General features: G+C 46.1%; 1 protein-coding gene across 1 annotated transcript in view; it reads left to right on the top strand.

Annotated features, from left to right (window-relative positions):
* Positions 1–20,921, top strand: part of Anxa13 (annexin A13) — a 65,391-nt gene that overhangs the window by 30,634 nt on the left and 13,836 nt on the right. The window contains exons 3-8 of the mRNA XM_045144152.1: positions 7,706–7,800; positions 12,155–12,325; positions 15,773–15,806; positions 15,910–15,989; positions 18,727–18,795; positions 19,752–19,853. Of these exons, the coding sequence (XP_045000087.1) occupies positions 7,706–7,800; positions 12,155–12,325; positions 15,773–15,806; positions 15,910–15,989; positions 18,727–18,795; positions 19,752–19,853 (551 nt within the window). The remainder of the gene's footprint in view (positions 1–7,705; positions 7,801–12,154; positions 12,326–15,772; positions 15,807–15,909; positions 15,990–18,726; positions 18,796–19,751; positions 19,854–20,921) is intronic.

Below are 20,921 nucleotides of genomic sequence, written 5' to 3'. Positions count from 1 at the left end.
TTAAACTAATCGGCTTAGAAACTATGGAGTGTCACAAACTGACTGACTCGCACCACGCGGGCTCCTGATGTTAAGAAATGATTGGTCTAATGCACAGGCTTTGCTAGAAACCCTATAAAAACTCTCCCGTTCCTGCATTCGGGGCTCTGAAGTCCTCTACCCCTGTGTGGTGTACGACTGGGGGCCCCAGCGCGCTTGGAATAAAAATCCTCTTGCAGTTTGCATCAAGACCGCTTCTCGTGAGTGACTTGGGGTGTCGCCATATCCGGGCAGAGCATGGGGTCCCCGTTTTGGGGGTCCTACAGTTGCAGGAGTGAACGAGCACTCTGCTGCTGTGGAGCTTGCAGTAGATCAGCAGATCCAATAAGGACAGGTCACCTAAGGGACAGAGAGGGAGGGGAGACTCCTCTGTGCAGAAAAGCGTGGTGAGTTGAGCCCTGTCTCATAGGGAGTGGAAATGAAGGTGAGGATCAGAGATAAAGGCGTGGCAGGGAGAAGGACCAGCCGAGGTAAAGACCCATAGGTAAGATGGAAGTTCTCCTTGTTTTATCTCAAACCCCTATAGAGTGGATGACCAGGAGCTGAGAAGGAGGTGAGCTATAGCCACTACTCCACAGGATGCTCTGAAGATTCAGGACTTCATTCTGCCTTTGGACTCGTGTTGAAAGGTTGGAAGGTGCAGGAAGGGATAGAGGGAGTCAGGAATGAGCCCTGGATTCCTGGCCCACTGCAGTGAGTGAATCACATGGATGCAGGATGGTTCTCTCAGACATGGCAAGTACACAACCCAGGCCTGAGGTGCGAGGCTCTTGACCCGGACAGAAGCCTAAAGGGAAAGAGAATAGCCAGGGAAGGCTCAAGGGGCATGTAAGAAAAAAAAAAGAAAACCCTTCTGAGGTGAACACTCACAAACTTAAACTTCATCATCATAATGTCACAGAGCAAGTGACAGGATATGCATTGCACGCAGTCAAAGGTCCGGGAGGGAATGAAGAGGAGCAGCGCAAATTAGTGCTGGAACTGAGCCAGAATGAGGCAGGTAATTAACTCTAGCTCATTCTAGAATTTTCTCTTTCTCCAGTGGTACTTAGATAGCTAGACCTTCCCAGAATCACAGAGATGGAAGCTAATCCTTGTGGTAAAGTGAGTGGCCTGAGGACACAATTTTTTTTTGACTATTCCAGAGCTTTGCAACGCCTGATCCGGGCTTGTTCTTAGTTACTTTTGGGTCTCTCCAGGGACCGTTGTTAAGGGTGATTCCAGAGCCAAGGGGAAGGCAAGCAGCTCAAGCATATGTCTTCTTTGATTCCTTCTTCCATCTCCAACCAGTTCCTTTCCATCTCCTGCCTTCCCAAGGCCACACTTTTCCTGCTCCCACCACCCCATCAAAATGGGCCAGCTCTATGTCTTCTTCTTCCAGGATTGCAGTCTCTCCACAAGGGTGCAGCTTCACAGGGTTTACTCACTCAGCTCCATTCAGAGGTCACCGTGCCAGTGCCCTGAAACTGAGACTAGCGTCACCAGCTAGATGTTAAAAATCAAGGGGGTCTGGGCAGATAATGACATTCATTCAAGGCCTTTTGTTGTTTTGTTTTGTTTTGTTTTTCGAGGTAGGGACTCACTCTAGTGCAGGCTGACCTGGAATTCACTATGTAGCCTCAGGGTGACCTCGAACTCTCAGCAATCCTCCTACCTCTGCCTCCTGAGTGCTGGGATTTAAAGGCATGAGCCACCATGTCCTGCCATTCGAAGCCTTTTAAAAAATGTTTTGAGGGCTGGAGAGATGGCTTAGCAGTTAAGGCGCTTGCCTGCCAAGCCTAAGGACCCATATTCAACTCTCCAGATCCCACGTAAGCCAGACACACAGTGACGCAAGTGCAAGGTTGCACATGCCCACGAGGTGGCGCAAGCGACTGGAGTTCTATTGCACTGGCTGAGGCCCTGGCATGCCAATTCTCTCTCTCTAAAATTTAAAAAAAAAAAAAGTTTTTAATAATTTGAGTGAGAGAGAGTGAACTTGGCAGACCAGGGCCTCTTGTGGCTTTAGAAAAACTCCAGATGTATATGCCTTTACGTGGGCACTGGGGAATTAAACCCTAGACTGGTAGGCTTCAGCAAGCAAGTGTCTTTAAGCACTGAGACGTCTCCCCAGTCTCAAGGGCTTTTTAATAGCTCTGCTGGCCTCAGGTCTTTGTGACTTGTGGCTGCATCTCTCCAGTCCTCACCTCCCCTGTGTCTTCACATCATCTTCCCTCTGCATGTGCATCTCTAGGTCCTAATTTCTCCTTTTAATAAAGATGCTAGTCATATCGGATTAGAACTCACCCTAAGGACTTCCTTTTACCTCTAAAAAAAAAACTCACTTTCTGCAGTACTGAGATGAATTATAACTTGAGCATATCATTTTTTGGAGGGGGTGTGGTGGGGAAACTTCAACCCAAAACCGTAGATACCTCTGACGGCCAGGATACAAGGGCAGCATGAAGTCACAGGCAAGCCCTGACCATCTCCCAGCAGCCCCTCCCTCTGGCCAAACAGTCGTTCGTCTCCTCCCGCTGTGGCCTGGCTGTTGGACTCTGAAGTCTTCTTTAAACACTGTTCAAATTTGGTGGCAAAATATTTGGCGATTTTCTCAGACACTGTGAGACCAACGGGGTTGCTCAGCGCTTCCGTGGGTGGAGCTCTCCCTCAGCCCACAGTGCGTTGGGTGAGAGAACAGGACTAGAGAACAGGATTTGTGTGAAGGGTTCAAGTCTAAGAAAAACAGCATCCCTGTCCCAAAGAGTTAATAATCTATGGCAGGGTTTCTAAACCTCAAACATCTGACTATCTGTGATTTTTGCAAATACAAGTATGATTGACTTAGCATTGTCTTCTTATGCAACTCATTTTAGCCCTGTTCCTTCCCAAAGCATCACATTCACATTAAAATCAAGTCATAATTCTAAACTTTGAAAATGCACATAGTGTGGTATCTCAAATCACTTTCATACACCTCCAAGGGCAAGCTTAGAAAACATGGTTCAGCCGGGCCTTGCAGAACCAATTCCCCCAAGCTCCCAATCTGACCCAAGCAAAGTGACCACGATTGGCACTTTAATAGTGCATACTACCATTTTGTGACCACTTCCCTTGGCCCAGGCACTAGGCTCAGAATCTCACATTTATGCAACCCTATAATCACTGCGGTGGTCCCAGGGCTCCGTAAGCTGCAGGCTATGGAAGAAGAGGAATCAGGAACTTGACTCTATGCAAGGCTTAAAAAGCACATTATCTACTGGAAAAATACAGTTAAGATAAGGCGAGTGTTCATTTGGGTTCCCTGGATTTTCCAGTCTCATAAACGGTACTGTTGATAAAGATTTAAAATTGAAGCTACTTGGGCTGGAGAGACGGCTTACTGGTTAAGGTGCTCACTTGCCTGTGAAGGCTAAGGACCCAGATTTGATTCCCCAGGACCCATGTAATCCAGATGCACAAGGTGGCACATGCACTTGGAGTTTGTTTGCAGTGGCTGGAGGCCCTGGTGTGCCCATTCTCTCTCAAACAAATAAATAAAAAATAAATTTAAAAAATATAGCTCAAACTCTGATCATCCCAGTAATTAAGGCCTTTAAGATTTTCAAAGCAGTGACTATAACTATTTAACATTGTAACTCACATGAGAATCATAATGAAGATAACTTATAAGTGCTTTATCAACACGATCTATTTTAAGACAATGTAGCCAAACTTTGATTATTTTTTTCAGACATATTCTGATTCCATGTTTACCTAACACTTCCTACCTTAACAAGAAATGAAAATCTGCCCAATAAAAGTAAATTTTTCTGACCTGTGGGGGGGGGGGGAAGATAAGGCGAGTGAGGCCTACATTGATTAGTGCAGGGCTAGATCCAGAAGAGTTGCCCAAGGCCAAGCTGTGGAAATGCCATTAAGGGACTCTGATTCTACTCCAGGAGTCAGGCGGGACCTGTCAAGGCATTGAAATTAAAAGGTGAGATGAGCTGTAGACTGCAGAGAATACAAACAATCAGAACCAGGCAGTAACAGAAGGAATGGAGGAGAAGGTCAAGTGAGAGTTATTCTTAGGTGAGACAGATGGCATTAAAAAGCAAAGGAGCCGGGCGTGGTGAGGCATGCCTTTAATCCTAGCACTCGGGAGGCAGAGGTAGGAGGATCACCATGAGTTCGAGGCCACCCTGAGACTCCATAGTGAATTCCAGGTCAGCCTGGGCTAGAGTGAAACCTTACCTCGAAAAAACCAAAAAAAAAAAAAAAAAAAAAAGCAAAGGAGTCAGAGGTGAATCGCCAAAGTAGATGGATTTTCTAACCTTGGTGATGCCATGCAGGGAGATAAATAACAGAAGTATTTTTTTAATTTAAATTTATGTGAGAGAGAGAAGGAATGGGCACACCAGGGCCTCCAGCCACTGCAAACGAACTCCAGATGCATGTGCCACCTTGTGCATCTGCCTTATGTGGGCCCTGGGGAATTGAACCTGAATCCTTTGGCTTTGCAGGCAAGCTCTTTGACAAGGCAAGCACTTTTGAGAATTCACCAAACAAATTCAAATGTATGCCTTAGAGACTGGTAGAAACATGGCCACAGGCAACTTGAAATAAGATCAGAACAGAGAAGGAAGAGTTGCATTAGAATGGCTTATTGGGCTGGGGAGATGGCTTAGCGGTTAAGGAGCTTGTCTGCAGAGCCCAACAACCAGAATTTGATTCCTCAGTACCCACGTACAGCCAGAGGCAAGAAACGGCACGCATGCATCTGGAGTTCGCTTATAGGTGTCTGGAGGCCCAGGCAGGCCTATTCTGTCTGTCTGTCTGTCTGTCTCTCTCTCTCTCTCTGCTTGCAAATAAATAAATAAGAATAGTTTAACAGAAAGAAACAGGGGGTAATTCTAAAACAAGAAAGGCTTGTCAACAAAGGCAGTGGTCACCTGAGGGGAGAGCTCATAACTAGAAAGCACACCTAGAAGCTGGGATTAGACAGCAGGCAGAAGAAGGGTCGATGGAGGATGCTGAGGGGAGGTGGTGGGAAGGAGGGAGGAAGAGGCAAATGGGAGGATGGGTGCAAAGTAGAAAAGGTGCTTGGAGGGCTGGAGAGATGGCTTAGCGGTTAAGTGCTTGCCTGTGAAGCCTAAGGACCCCGGTTCGAGGCTTGGTTCCTCAGGACCCACGTTAGCCAGATGCACAAGGGGGCGCACGCATCTGGAGTTCGTTTGCAGTGGCTGAAAGCCCTGGCGCGCCCATTCTCAATCTCTCTCTCTCTCTCTGTCTCTTTCTCTCTCTGTCACTCTCAAATAAATAAATGAACAAAAAAAAAATTTTTAAAAAGGTGTTTGGAACAAAGAAAGGTATGCGTGGGGAACTGAGGAGAGTTTCATGCCTTGACTCCATTGTCTGTCACCAAGAGTTTGGACTAGGGGGCCTTGGAAGATCCTTGTAGCCCTCACAGTTGCTGAGGGCTGGTGTGGGACCCCAGAGCAACCATCTCTGGTGTGAACATCTTGTGCAGGGTGTTGTGGTCACAAGCCTCTGTTGATGGGAGGTAGTGCCAGGTACTTGGACATTTAAGATCCTTGATGTCTGTGGTCTCCAAGGTACATGCCTCTGTCCTTGGACTTTCCCATTTCATCCTCACGTAGCTTTGCAGTGCATGACCCCATCTTGTGGATGAGAGGCTGGAGGTCTAACAACGTACAGAACTTTCCCAGTGTCATGCAGTCAGTTAGTGGTGAGGCCAGGACTGGAAGCTCATCTCAGGACATCGAATTTTGGGCTGTTAGTCTTTCTCATGTCCACACTGGCCATACCTGAACCATCTTTCTAATCCTGTTTCCACAACCAAGAATAGACTTCTGCTTGTTTTTATGCACTTTTATATTATTTATTTATTTGCTTGAGAGAGAGAGAGGCAGATAGATAGAGAGAATGGGCATACCAGGGCCTCTAGCCACTGTAAACAAACTCGAGATGCGTGTGCCACCTTGTGCATCTGGCTTACGTGACTACTGGGGAATTGAACCTGGGTCCTTGGGCTTCACAGGCACACATCGTAACTGCTGAGCCATCTCTCTAGCCCTTGTTTCTGTTCATTATGGTTGTTGATAGCAATCAACTTACTACTTTGAGCATCTAGAGAAAACAAAAGCCTTGTAGAAAGAGTATAATACAGAGGCGTAATGGGAGTTTAAGCAGGCAACTTTCTTTCCTGGTCACACTTAGACCTTCTCTTCTGGGGTCAAAAACCACTGTGGACGAGGGCTGGAGAGATGGCTTAGTGGTTAAGCGCTTGCCTGTGAAGCCTAAGGACCCCGGTTCGAGGCTCGGTTCCCCAGGTCCCACGTTAGCCAGGTGCACAAGGGGGCACACGCGTCTGGAGTTCGTTTGCAGAGGCTGGAGGCCCTGGCGTGCCCATTTTCTCTCTCTCCCTCTATCTGTCTTTCTCTCTGTGTCTGTTTCTCTCTAATAAATAAATAAAAAATTAAAAATAAATAAATAAGTACTCAGAGGATAAGGAACAGCCATATCCTTTACTGAGTTTTTGAAAATATATTTATTGACATTTAATTCACCTACTTAAAATGTACAGTTGAGGGGCCAGAGAGATGGCTTAGCACTTAAGGTGCTTGCCTGCAAAACCAAAGGACCCAGGTTCGATTCCCCAGGACCCACGTAAACCAGTTGCACAAGGTGGCGTATGAGTCTGGAGTTCACTTGCAGTGGCTGAAGGCCCTGGTGTGCCCATTCTCTCTTTCTCTCCCTCTCTCTCTCCCCCCTTCAAATAAAATGAAATAAAATTTAAAAAGATAAAATTCCAGCTCAATGATGTTTAGTGTCTTCACAGGTATATGCAACGACCACCTCAGTTGGCTTTAGACCATTTCTATTATCTCAAAAAAAAAAAAAAAAAAACCTAGCTACCTCCCCCACTTCCCTGCCCAGCCCCAACCTATTTGTTGGATTTCCTTATGAGTGAAATCACATAATACTTGCTCTTCTGTGGTTGCACCTTTTTTTTAGGGCAAGGTTTCTAACGTTCATTCACATTGATCGGAACTCCAGTGCTTCTTGTATGGATAGACCATATCTTATTCATTCATTTGCCCATTGGACTTCCTGGTTATCTGCACCTTTGGGTTACCATGGATAATGCTGCATGAACATTCCCGCACAGGTTTTATATGGGCATGTTTTCATTTCTCTACAAATAAAACTGAAGAACAGGCCCTAAATGTCTCTTTTCCTACCACAATCTATCTCAGTGGGCCTGTGCAGGCTGAGGTCTCCATGGATATGGTCCAAGTGAGTGACAAGAATACAGTTTTCAGGGATGGAGAGATGGCTTTGTGGTTACGGTGCTTCCCTGCAAAGCCTAAGGACCCAGGTTTGATTCCCCAGAACCCACGTCAGCCAGATGCACATGGTGGAGCACGCGTCTGGAGTTCATTTGCAGAGGCTGGAGGCCTTGGTGTGCCCATTCTCTCTCTCTCTCTTTCTCTTCCTCTCTCAAAGTAATAAATAAGTGGAATACAATTTTCACCCCAAGACAATAAAGCTATTGAGTCTCTTTGGTTCCATCAAATCCCAGCTCCTTTTCAGCTGGAGATGTGGCTTCCTGAGACTTGACTAAAACCAAGCTCTCTCTCATATCTTGTTCACTGAGCTTTGTCTGTCTCCTTCACTTCAGGAACCGATGAAGCAGCCATCATTGAGGTCTTATCCGGCAGGACATCGGCTGAGAGGCAACGAATAAAGCAGAAATACAAGTCAAAGTATGGCAAGGTGACTTCAGGGGCAACAGCCTCGCCCTATCTCCTGCTTCCTCCCCACTCTCCAGGGAGCCGAGAATATCTTTAAAGCTGGGCAGAAAAGCTGACATAGCTATTTATAGCTTTAATCGGCTTCACAAAGAACTGAGATTGCTCTGTCAACTCAATAGCCTATAAAATCAATACTCCTTCACTCATTCTTTTTAAAACTGACTTCATTCCTTTTCTCTACTAAGTATTTAGCCATTTTTCCATTCAATCTGGTCTAATTCCACATAAGAATTTATAGACAGGACAGAGATTTGAAAATCAATTTCCTTAGTATAAGGAACTGTCCTTATCCCAGTGTCCTCAAGACTTAGGCTATTCTTCATAAATTACTGGTAAGGAAAACTTAAGGGGCTGGAGAGATGGCTTAGTGGTTAAGGGGCTTGCCTGCAAAGCCTAATGACCCAGGTTTGATTCCCCAGCACCTACGTAAAAACAGATGCACAAAACGGTGCATGTATCTTGGAGTTTGCAGCGGCTGGAGGCCCTGGTGCACCCATTCTCGTTCTCTCTCTCTCTCTCTCTCTCTCTCTCTCTCTCTCTCTCTCACTCTCTCATCTCTCTGTCTCTGCTTTCAAACAAATAAATAAAAATATGCTTTAAAAAAAAAAACTTAAAAACCTCCTGAGCCAGGCGTGGTGGCACTCACCTTTAATCCCAGCACTCAGGAGGCAGAGGTAGGATGATCACCGTGAGTTCGAGGCCACCCTAGGACTACATAGTAAATTCCAGGTCAGCCTAGACTAGAGTGAAACCCTATCTCAAAACAAACAAACAACAACAACAAAAAAAACCATCTCCTTTTCCTTAAGCCTTAACACCTTTTCTTTCCTTTTATTTTATTTATTTTTTTTAAATTTTTATTAGCATTTTCCATGATTATAAAAAAATATCCCATGGTAATTCCCTCCCTCCCCCCCCCATGCTTTCTCCTTTGAAATTCCATTCTCCATCATATTACCTCCCCATCTTAATCATTGTACTTACATATATACAATATCAACCTATTAAGTATCCTCCTCCCTTCCTTTCTCTTCCCTTTATATCTCCTTTTTAACTTACTGGCCTCTGCTACTAAGTATTTTCATTTTCACGCAGAAGCCCAATCATCTGTAGCTAGGATCCACATATGAGGGAGAACATGTGACGCTTGGCTTTCTGGGCCTGGGTTACCTCACTTAGTATAATCCCTTCCAGGTCCATCCATTTTTCTGCAAATTTCATAACTTCATTTTTCTTTACCCCTGAGTAGAACTCCATTGTATAAATGTGCCACATCTTCATTATCCACTCATCTGTTGAGGGACATCTAGGCTGGTTCCATTTCCCAGCTATTATAAATTGAGCAGCAATAAACATGGTTGAGCATGTACTTCTAAGGAAATGAGATGATTCCTTTGGATATATACCTAGGAGTGCTAAAGCTGGGTCATATGGTAGATCAATCTTTAGCTGTTTTAGGAACCTTCACACTGTTTTCCACAATGGCTGGACCAGATTGCATTCCCACCAGCAGTGTAGAAGGGTTCCTCTTTTTCCACATCCCCGCCAGCATTTATGATCATTTGTTTTCATGATGGTGGCCAATCTGACAGGAGTGAGATGGAATCTCAATGTAGTTTTAATTTGCATTTCCCTGATGACTGGTGACGTAGAACATCTTTTAAGATGCTTATATGCCATTCGTATTTCTTCCTTTGAGAACTCTCTATTTAGCTCCATAGCCCATTTTTTGATTGGCTTGTTTGATTCCTTATTATTTAACTTGTTGAGTTCTTTGTATATCCTAGATATTAATCCTCTATCAGATATATAGCTGGCGAAGATTTTTTTCCCATTCTGTAGGTTGCCCCTTTGCTTTTCTCACTGTGTCCTTTGCAGTGCACTTTTCTTTCTTTATTTCCCCCTTTCTTTCAAGCTTTTGTTGATGGTGTTGGCATGTATAATGACCTTCAAGTATGCAGTAGCCTTTCTTGCTTAGCAATATCTAATGAGCACAATTCAACTTTTCTTTTTTTTAATTTTTTGTGTGCATTTTTATTTATTTATTTGAAAGTGACAGAGAGAGAGGGAGAGAAAGAGACAGATAGAGAGGGAATGGGTGTGCCAGGGCCTCCAGCCACTGCAAATGAACTCCAGACACATGTGTCCCCCTGTGCATCTGACTAATGTGGGTCCTGGGGAAATGAGCCTCGAACCGGGGTTCTTAGGCTCCACAGGCAAGCGCTTAACCGCTAAGCCATCTCTCCAGCCCTTAACTTTTCTTTCTTGTAGTGATAGAGATGGAATCCACAACCTTGTACATGCTAGTCAAGTGTTCTACCACTGGTCTGTAGCCCCAACCTTACCCATTTATTTATTTATTTATTTATTTATTTATTTATTTATTTATTTATTTATTTATTTTGAGACTGGGTCTCACTGAATTACCCAGGCCAGCCTTGAACTTGAAATTACCATGCTTTAACTTAAGTAACTAGAATAATAGGTATGTGCTAACTGTCTGGGTAACTTTCTTGTTCTTCCTTTTCTTCTCTTTTCTTTCTTTCCTTCTTTCCTCTTCACTTATTTTTATCTTCTTTTGCATATGTTTTTTGTGTGTTATATATGTGTGTGTGCTTGCACATGAATGGGTGCATGTGTGTGCGTGTGACAGGAAGCCAGAGGTTGAATCAAGTATCTTTCTTGGTTGCTCTCCACCTTATATAAAGAAACAAGGGCTCTCACTTGAATGCAGAGCTTACCCATTCAGCTAGTCTGGCTACCCAACTTGCTTGCCACGGGGATTCCCTGTTTTTGCCTCCTGACTTCTAGGACTACAGGTGGCTGCCATACTTTCTCAGCATTATGTGGGTGCTGGGGACCTGAACTCAGGTCCTTATATTTGCTATTACAGTTTTTGTGCCTTTTTCCTAATAATCAGGCTTGCTAATGTCTCTCTTTTTTTTTTTTTAATGAAAATGAGTAGGTCTCTAGTTCACCTGCACTTACTTGAATTGAGTGCAATGGAATTTTCATCTTCCACGTGGAGCCCCAGCTGCCCACCCTCTCCCTAGTTGGGCCTCCATTTCTACCTGACCAGCATGAAAAAGTTAGACACAGAACATCTTCAACTTAGTCTATAAAAAGATTGAAGAATGAAGGCCAAAGGGCTCTGCTGACAATAAGGCGACACATTGTAACAGAAAATTAGTGAGATTTTCAGGTGTTGATCATTTGCTGGCTTTCCAGTTCTCAGCAGGGTTTCAGAGCTGAGACCACCAGTGAGATGCTCAGAGAACTAAAATCTATGTCCTCATGTCACCTGAACCCCCAGAGTAGCCATGCCATGGTCACAGAGCTAGGTAGTAGGAAAGTCAGAATGGAGAATGGGGCATCTTGACCCACCCACTGGCCCAGGAGCACATGAACACACCTGATCTGTTTACATGTGTGTGACTCATCATGGTTGGCAGCTGGGATTTGAGAATGGCCATCTGTCTTGGAAAAATACATTTCCAATATTCTGGTGGATGCCCCTCTACACAGTCTTGAGAAAGGCCTGTCTTCCCAGAGTATGGTGTTAGATGGAGTGACAGCTTGGGACAGAAGCGTATCACAGCCCCCTTTGAAGATGGCCATCCACGTGCCTTACATAAAATCTTCTGGATTTTTCTCCCAGACCCAGAGCTCAGTGGTTCATCAGAGAAACAGTTGATCTGCATTTTCTCAGAATGCTCCTTTCAGATGATATAATGATAATGTTATGCAACACATATTGCCATAAGCATTTATTATTCGACATGTATTACCATAAGCATTTATTGAGTAATAAAATGTACCGGGCTCTGTGCTCAATGTTTGCATGGCTTCTCATTTAATTTCCCCAGGGATGTCATTGTCCCCATTTAGAGGAGAACACTGATCACCACTGGAAGTTGGAGAGTCTTTCTAGTTGAACATTTGGGGGTAAACCCTTCACCTTCTGGGGTTCACTACATGCAGATAATACAATACATCTGCTGGCTCTGCAGGGCTGAGCTTCAGCTAAGAAAGCTCTCTGAATCCTCAACAATTCTGCGAATGCTGTTGTAATTGTGATTCTACTTTGAGGCCTCCAGCCCTGAGCAGAAATCTCTACTCCTCAGGCAGCCTTGGGGGAGGTGGACAGTTGATCACGGTGATCATAGTCCTCGAGAGTGGGTGGCTCTTGACTGGATCACTCCCACGTGTGTCCAAGACAGGTGACCTGTCCTCCTGAGCCCAGGGAGTAGAGAAGGCAGACACCTGTCTCTCTCCTCCTACAACTCTCTCAGCCAATCTCTCCATGCTTCCTGCAGGACTTGGAGGAAGTGCTCAAGAGTGAGCTCAGTGGAAACTTCGAGAAGACAGCCTTGGCCCTTCTAGACCTCCCCAGCGAGTATGCCGCCAGGCAGCTGAAGAAGGCTATGAAGGGCATGGGCACAGAGGAGGCCATTCTCATCGAGGTTCTGTGCACGGGAAGCAATAAGGTCAGTGGTACTTGAGCCCTCGGGCCCGACCCCTGAAGGAGACTCTACTGTCCCACAAAAGTGTCTGTAACCCCCTGAAGGAAGGTACACACCCCCATGGCTGTCCAGGATGAACAGGAGCAGGGCGGAAACATGTCCCTTAGGCCCATGCAGGAAGGACGTCTCTTCCAGTCTTGCAAGGGTCAATCTTGGTGTTGCTGCCCCTGGCTTGATGGAGTAGATCTTTCTAGATGAGCTATGACCGTTTAGGTTTTGTTTTTCTAACTGATGCAGAAGGTACCATATTCTACTTTATCTGCTCCCAGCTGGACTATTTGAATGATGCAATAAATAGCCAGGCATGTTTGTGTTGGTGTCTGGTGTGTGACTGTCGCCAGGGCACCAGAGCAGTCTACAATGATGCCAAAAGGTGGGCGAGCCTAGTGAATACCCCCAGTAGCTGCCAGCATGTCCCTCGAGGAGTCTGTGCCCTTCTATCAGCAGATATCCCTGCTTGTCTCGGGGGTACATGATACCCTCTCAGGAGCTGAAAAAGAGTGTTCGTAAGATCCCCGCAGAAGCCCATTTGTCTTTGGGTCCAAAAACTAGCATGATCATCGAGAAGAAATTCATCAAGAGTGAATAAGGTCCTCAAAACATCTTTGGAGACTCCACTGTCCTCCACACTCATAGTATAGAGGGGAAAGGGGCTGGAAAGGAAAATGCCAAAAAAGCTGACTATTCTGAGGCCTCTAGGAAGGAACGGTGGCAGTGGTCAGAGTAGACAGTGCTCTGCTGTTTCATGGCCACCTGCTTCCTCTGTCCCAGATGCAGGCTATCATGTCCCAAGGCACCATCATGACCCAAGCCATAGTGGAAAACCCCAGTCTTCTGAATCTTTGGCTATGATAACTCCCTTCTTCTCTCTCTCTGTCTCTCTCTCTCTTTTTCTTTCTATACTGAGGAGCAAACGCACAACCAGTGCATGCTAAGCAAGCACTCTACCCCTAAGTTACCACCCTGGCCCCATGGCCTCTTCCTTTCAAGAAGGAATCTGGGGTTAGGCTAGAGCCTCAGAGGAAAGTTAACACAAACCCCAGGTGATGGCACACCACTATCTCCATTCATACCCACCTTTGCCAGAAGCACCAAGTTCCTTGCAATGAGACATCCAGTGTCAGGGGCGACCAGCACATGCCTTTGTGATAGGTTAATTCCAGGCAGGGGAGAGGCCCCAGCACTTAAGAGCACTTCTCACACAAGCATGAGCACCTAAGGGCGTCTGGGATCACCCAAGTTCAGTTCCCCAGTAGCCATGGAAACAGCTGGGTATAGCCATCTCCAAAATCGCTCAAAGACTCTGAAAGAAATGCATGGATAAGTGATAGAGGAGGGACATCTGACACTTCTCTCTCAAATCTGCTTGTGGGAGAGGAACATGCATCTGTGGACACACACACACCATACTCATGCACAAAGCAGGGTTAATTTCATTACTGTTTTCCTAACCTTAGCCTGGTTCCTTTAAGATCCAAGCAAATAGTAAAGCCTTTATTTCATCAAATAGACCTGGTGGCAAAAAGAAGGGGAGGAGAGGGGAGGGGAGAAGGGGAAGGGAGGGGAGGGCAGGAGAAGAGAAGAGAGGAGAGGAGGGGAGGGGAGGAGAAGGGAGGGGAGGGGAGGGGAGGGGAGGGGAGGAAACAAGAGGAGGAGAGGAGAGGAGGAGGGGGAGGGGAGGAGAACAGAGGAGAGAAGCAACACTGGGTTCAGGCTGCTCCTGTGGATTTGGAAGGAGAAAGAAGAGCTGCATATGCGCCCGTGATCAGCAGCCCCACCACTTGGCCTGTCCCCCTCCTTTCTCCCTCCCCTCAGTCCCATCACAGCCCAGCGCTGCTCAGTTGGCTCTCCAGTACCTCCACCCCCACGTCTGCCATCACAGGGCTCTGCCTGGCTTTTAACCTGCCGCTGGGATGCCTGTGCTTGCTCACTGCTGGCCCAAGTGTAAACTGAGGCAGCTGTGAGGTGGGCTCCTTGACAACGATGATGTAAAACAGCTCCCCACAGCACAAATCCTGGAAGGAAACTTGCATTCCTTCCCCAGCAGGTTGCTTACTGAATGAAGTCCTGTTGAAAGCAGAGACAAACTGGAAACCACTAAGCAGCCACCAGTAAGGGACTAGCTGAATCAACAGTGGCTTATGCTAACATGGGATGTTTTATTTCCCTTTATGAAACATTGACAATCTGTGTCCAAGCCTAGCTGAATCACCAATCATTGAGGGGGAAACTCAGTCATAGAATGTTAAGTACCACATTTCACTTTGTAAACATACGACAACCAGTTCTTTGTATTTTCAGTAGCACAGACCAAGGCATACAGATCAGAGACAAATGTTTATAAGATATACAGTCAACTCTAACACCGGCCATGTGGTTGGGATTGAGGGAATAAATCTGGGTGAAGAGGAAGGGAAAGGTGTTTGCATAGATTTCATAGTTTTGCCTTTTTTTTAAATTTATTTTATTTGTTTTATTTTAGAAAGAGAGAGAGAGAATGCTCCAGGGCCTCAGCCACCAATAGAACTCCAGATGATTGCGCCACCTAGTGGGTGTGTGCGACCTTGCGCTTGCCTCACCTTTTGTGCATCTGGCTTACCTGGGATCTGGAGAGTAGAACATAGGGTCGTAGGCTTTGCAGGCAAGCGCCTTAACCTTAAGCCATCTTACCAGCCCACTTTTTTTAAACTTTTGGCTAACGTGTAATTATTGTGCCTATTGATGGGCCACAGTGTGATATTTTAACACTTGTAGACAAAATGCATTGGTCAAATCTGAATAATTGGGCATCCATCATTTCAAACTTTATCATATCTTTATGATAGCATTCAAAATCATCCCTTCTAGGCATTCTGAAATATAAAATATATTATTTTTAATCATTTCACTGGATAACAGCACACTAGATTTCTTATTCCTATCTCACTGTCAAACTTAACACCCACTGACCCTTCCTACTTCTCTCCCCAGCCTCTGGAAGTCACCTTTCTATTCTCAACACCCATGGAGCCGGCCCTTTAAGACTCCACAGATGAGATCATGTGGTGCTCGTCTTCTCATGCCTGCCTTCTTTCCCTTAACATAATGTCCTCCAGGCTTGGCCATGTTGCTGAGTAGTATTCCAGTGCACAGATATACATTTTCTTCATTTGTTTAGTGATAGCCTCGCCCCGCCTCCCACCATGGTGACTCCACTTCCAAGGAGACTGTATTCATACAGGACATGTGTGTCTGAAAAGCATAGACAGAGAAGGTCCCATCACAATCAGAGACTTTCCACAGGTCTGTACCCCAGGGGTTCCTCGGGGACAGCCACTATAAGAGGAAATAACAAAGGGACATGTCTGCGCCTTCCCTGTGTCTCCGCTGACTCCCACCTCGGATACTGATTTTTCTCAATTCCCTTTCTAGGAAATCAGTGCCATCAAAGAGGCCTACCAAAGGCGTAAGTGACCTTTTGTTTTGGCTTCGGATGAAGTCCATTCTTTACTGACTACCTCTGGGGACTAAATTGTCTGCTTTGCCTCCCTCTCTTTCTTCCTCAAAAGTTTTTGGCAAGAGCCTTGAGTCTGACATCAAAGATGATACAAGTGGAAACCTAAGAAAGATCCTGGTGTCCCTACTACAGGTGAGAATGCACAGGCCCTTTCCTGCTATGCAATCTTGGAGAATAATCCTTGGCAGCATGGTATCATGGCAGAAAAGGTACAACAGACATTTATTAAAAAACACTGTTGGGCTAGAGAGCTGGCTAAGCAGTTAAGGCGTTTGTCTTCAAAGCCAAAGGACCCAGGTCTGATTCACCAGGACCCACATAAGCCAGATGCACAAGGGGGTGCACGCGTCTGGAGTTCATTTGCAGTGACTCTGTCTGTATCTCTTCTCTCTATCTCCCTCTTTGAGCTTACAAATAAATAAAATAAAATAAAACTTTTTTAAAAAATTGAATAAAAAACCACTGTTGAGCTGAGGAGGGGGTGGTAAAGTGTTTGCTGCACAAGCATGAGGGCCTCCATTCCCATCCCCAGGCCACACATAAAAGCTGGGTGTGGTGGCACATGCCAGTTATTCCATAGCTTGGGAGGCAGAGACAGGCAGATCATTTGAGCTTGCTGGCTAGCTAAGCTAGCCAAATCAGTGAGCTTCAGGTTCAATAAGAGTTCCTGTCTCAAAAAGAAAGGTGGGTCTGGAGGGATGGCTTAGCCATTAAGGTGTTTGCCTGCAAAACCAAAGGACCCAGGTCCTATTCCCCGGAACCCACATTAGCCAGATTCACAAGGGGGTGCACGTGTCTGGAGTTCATTTGCAGTGGCTGGAGGCCCTGGCGCACCCATTCTCTCACTCTCTCCCTCTTTCTCTGTCAAATAAATAAATAAATAAAAATAAAATATTTTTGAAAAAAGTAAGGTGAACAGTGAGTGAGGAAGACACCTGCTGTTGACCTCTGTCACACACACACACACACACGCATCCACACACACAAGTGAGCCACCTACAAATGAGCACTAATGCACATATGAATGCATAACACACACACACACACACACACACACACACACGAAAGTAAGCAAACACCAATGAAGTCCCAGCAACTCTTGCTCCATAAGCCCAGAAACAGGGAATGTATTCTCCTTTCCTAACACTCTGTCAGCCATTTGCAGTTTACAACTGGTTAATGAATTCAATCATCGAGCGTATCTGTATCATTTGGCCAACGTGGAAACTCAGGCCTCCCGAGATGAGTAAACTGCCCAGCTTCACAAAGCCAGAAAGACTCAACCCTGGGTTAAGAACCAGACTCCTTTCCACACATAGCTCTGCCCCTGCTTCCAGGACTCCAGTTCCTAGTTTCCACCATGGGAACTGTTGGAAGGGCAAGGTTTTCAGGATTGGCCCTGCCGGGGCACAACTCCCTGGGTCTCCAGACAGCATCGGGCACTGATGGGTCCGTTGTCTCATGCCCTGTCTCCTCCAATTCGGTTCTATCACTGCAGACATACTGATTGCCAAGAACCCGTGTTGTAGTCAGCTCTACATTGCTGGGATGAACATCCAAACTAGACACAGTTTTGGGAGGAAGGGATTTCTTTCAAGCTTACAGATCCAAGGGAAGTTCCCTCAAATGAGGGAAGAAGCTGACCCCATTCATAAATCGAAGCAGAGACGCCACCCCACGGCCAGACCCCAAAACCTCTCCACATACCTTTGGACTGGAATTCAGATCCACCCCAGTGATAACACACCTTCCGCCACCCTGTAGCAGGATTCTGACTGCTCGGGACTGAAAAGGCAAACTCAATTTTAATAAAACACCTGAGTCTATGAGATATCTATATATAGCCACAACCTATGTGTGTGAATTTGAACTGTAGTAGAAAGGCAGGTAAGCTTTCTACTGCTGCATCATAAGTAGCATGGCTTCCACACAGCAGAGACCTCATAGTGCCTAATGCCCATAGGCTAAGGGTCTAAGTGTCCTTTAGCTGAGATCATCACAGAGGGTCTCACTGGGTATGTCATCCAGAGCTACATCCTCTCCTGGGGATCCACAAGAACCCTTTCCTGGCAGCTCTGTGACTTATTTGTCTATCTTCTTCCTAGCTGTCAAGCAGAGGCCAGTGTGGGTTCTTAGAGACCACCTCCATCTCCCCACCACATGCACCCAGGAACCCCTCAGAACATGGCAGTTTGCTTTCTCCCAGGCCAGAAGACACTTGTCTCTAACTTGCATCTCAGACCTTTAAGAGTTCTCACCTGACTGGGCCAGGCCCACCCAAGATAACCTCCCTTTAGATTCATCTGCCTGATTGGGTTCCTGAATTACACCTGCTCGATTCCCCAGTGCCACCAAACGTAGGAATCAGCATGGACGTGACATCTCCCTGACTTCACTAATCACATCCACACCCCAGGAAATTCTAGCAAGGGCATTTATAGCAAGGGGTGGACCACCTGGGTCATGTTAGGAACCCATCAGGCACCCAGGACTTAAGACTTCCCTGATCTCCCATGACCAACTCCCAGTGTCCTTTGGCACTGGGCCACTGAAGGGTGACATTTGATATTTTGTGAAGAAGGCTTCTTGGAATACATAATTCCAAGGGGACTCATGGGTGGCTGTGGGTCAGCTCTGATGTCTGTAGGGCTGGTGAGTGACCACGGGAGCAAGGTAGAGAAAGGGAGAGGGAGGCTCAGAGAACTGAAAGTGTCAGTCCTGTCCACGAGATGGCAGCAAAGAGCAGGCCTGGCCACTCTGCAAGGCAGAACTGAGCTTCAGGCCACCCTTCCCAAATTCCAGAATCTTCTTTTTGTTTTCTGTGGTCAAACAGGGACATGAATTAATGACAATGTGTCGATTTTTCTAGGCCAATCGCGATGAAGGAGACGGTGTGGACAAGGAGCTGGCTGGTCAGGACGCCAAAGATCTGTATGATGTAAGTGTGAGATGCACCAGCCCCCGAGAATCCTTCTGCTCTTAAATGTATTAATACGTTTTCCACAAACATTTCTTTGTTGCATGCGTATGAGAGTTACTTGAGAATTCATTGTCACCTTTAAGAAATAAGCACATGCTTAGATCTGTATAGATCTCATAGAAAGGTGTGTTCCTCCTTTTATATTCTGGGGCTAACCACCTCAGATCCATCTTGGAACCCAGGAGGGTATAAATAATATAAATAAATATAGACCATGTACCTGTGAGTTAGTGCTTATGGTATTTACTCTACCCATTTGTTTTCTATTCAGCACGCATTTTATAGTTCTCTGTAGGTGAATCCTAAGTGTTGTTACAGGGGCCTTCTCAAAGGAAAGAATTCAAGGGAGAGACAAAGCTCATTTGAGCAGAAGTTTATCTAGTAAAAGCAAAGCAAGCACTCCCGGAAGATTGTCATGGGCAGCCCTGAAAGAGGAAGCCTCCCCCTCCCCACAGTGACTTCTGCATTATAGATTTTCAAGGAAGTTTTCATGAATGTTTATCATGTGGGTAAGACAGCCCACTTTCCTCTCCAAATCGTGGAGGGGTGGATCTCCCTCTTAGAATATTTCTTCCCACCATCCTGCATCCTCCAGAGAAGTCCATGGGGAGGGGGTCATGTCAAAACCACAGTACAAGAGATAGTGTGTGACATTTTTTAAGGATCCAGGTCCTTTGCTAGTGCGCAGGTGTGGGAAAGCACCCTGATGCCTTTATTTCTGATGTGCTTCAGTGTCCAGGATATTTAACCACAAAGGAGCCTTCTGATAGCAGACACAGCTTCCAAATCATAGCCAAAATTGTTCTCGGTTACTTCATATCTAACTCTGTGCCCACCTAATGCCCACAGCACTACATGTTTAGTCTTTTTTGATCAAGTTCTTTTCTTCACACTGCTTGCACTTGCCCCTTAAGGCGGGAGAGGGTCGCTGGGGCACAGACGAGCTTGCCTTCAATGAAGTCTTGGCCAAGAGGAGCTACAAGCAGCTACAAGCCACCTTTCAAGCCTATGAAATTGTAAGTAGTAAAGCCCTGAGACCATCCCAAGTTATTTCCAAGGGAAGCCATGATGTGGGATGTAGCACAAGGGACTCCTTTCTATCGGCAGTTCTTGATGAGGGGGAGGAGGAGGAGGGTCAAGATGCTGCCAAGCTATCCTTACAGTGCCACATAGGCTCAGCTCCAAATGCAGTGCTGAAGTTGGGACACCTTTGTCTACAGAAGAGCTAGCAAGGGAGAAAATGTCATGCTTAGGGACAGAGCTCTAGGCTCAAAAGGTCCAGGTACAAATTCTGGTTCTACCAAGAGGAAGGGACCAAACCTCACTTTCATCATCATACCCTCACAGAGCTAATAAGATAAGGCTCATCTTTTATTATTATTTATTTTATTTATGAGAGAGAGAGAGAGAGAATTGGCCTGCCAGGGCCTCTAGCCTCTGCAATTCAGATTCAATTCACAACTCCAGATGTGTGTGCCATCTTGTGGGCATGTGCCATCTTGTGGGCATGTGCCATCTTGTGGGCATGTGCCACCTTGTGGGCATGCACAACCTTGTGCACATATGTCACCTTGTGCCTCTGGCTTATGTGCGTTCTGGAGAACTGAACCTGGGTCCTTAGGCTTCGCAGGCAAGCACCTTAACTGCTAAGCCATCTCTCCAGCCCTGCTCTTTTATTTTTTTTAATATTTTTATTTATTTATTTGAGAGCGGCAGACAGAGAAAGAGGCAGATAGAGAGAGGGAGAGAGAATGGGTGCACCAGGGCCTTCAGCCACTGCAAACGAATTCCAGACGCGTGCGCCCCCTTGTGCATCTGGCTAACGTGGGTCCTGGGAAATTGAGCCTCGGACCGGGGTCCTTAGGCTTCACAGGCAAGCGCTGAACCACTAAGCCATCTCTTCAGCCCTGCTCTTATTTTTTTTTAATGCACGTGTTTGAGTATGAGTGTTCATGAGTGGGTGGATTGCAGGTGCATCTACAAGTATGCGCGTGTGTGTGGAAGCCAGAGGACAGCCTTAGACGTCATCCTCGGAACCACCATCCTCGCCTCCTTGGAGATAGGGCTGCTCATTGGTCCGAAAG

This window comes from Jaculus jaculus, chromosome 2, assembly GCF_020740685.1.
Source record: "Jaculus jaculus isolate mJacJac1 chromosome 2, mJacJac1.mat.Y.cur, whole genome shotgun sequence".
Classification (NCBI taxonomy): Eukaryota; Metazoa; Chordata; class Mammalia; order Rodentia; family Dipodidae; genus Jaculus; species Jaculus jaculus.
The sequence above is the reverse complement of the archived record's forward strand: the minus strand, read 5'-3'. Positions and strand labels throughout refer to the sequence as shown.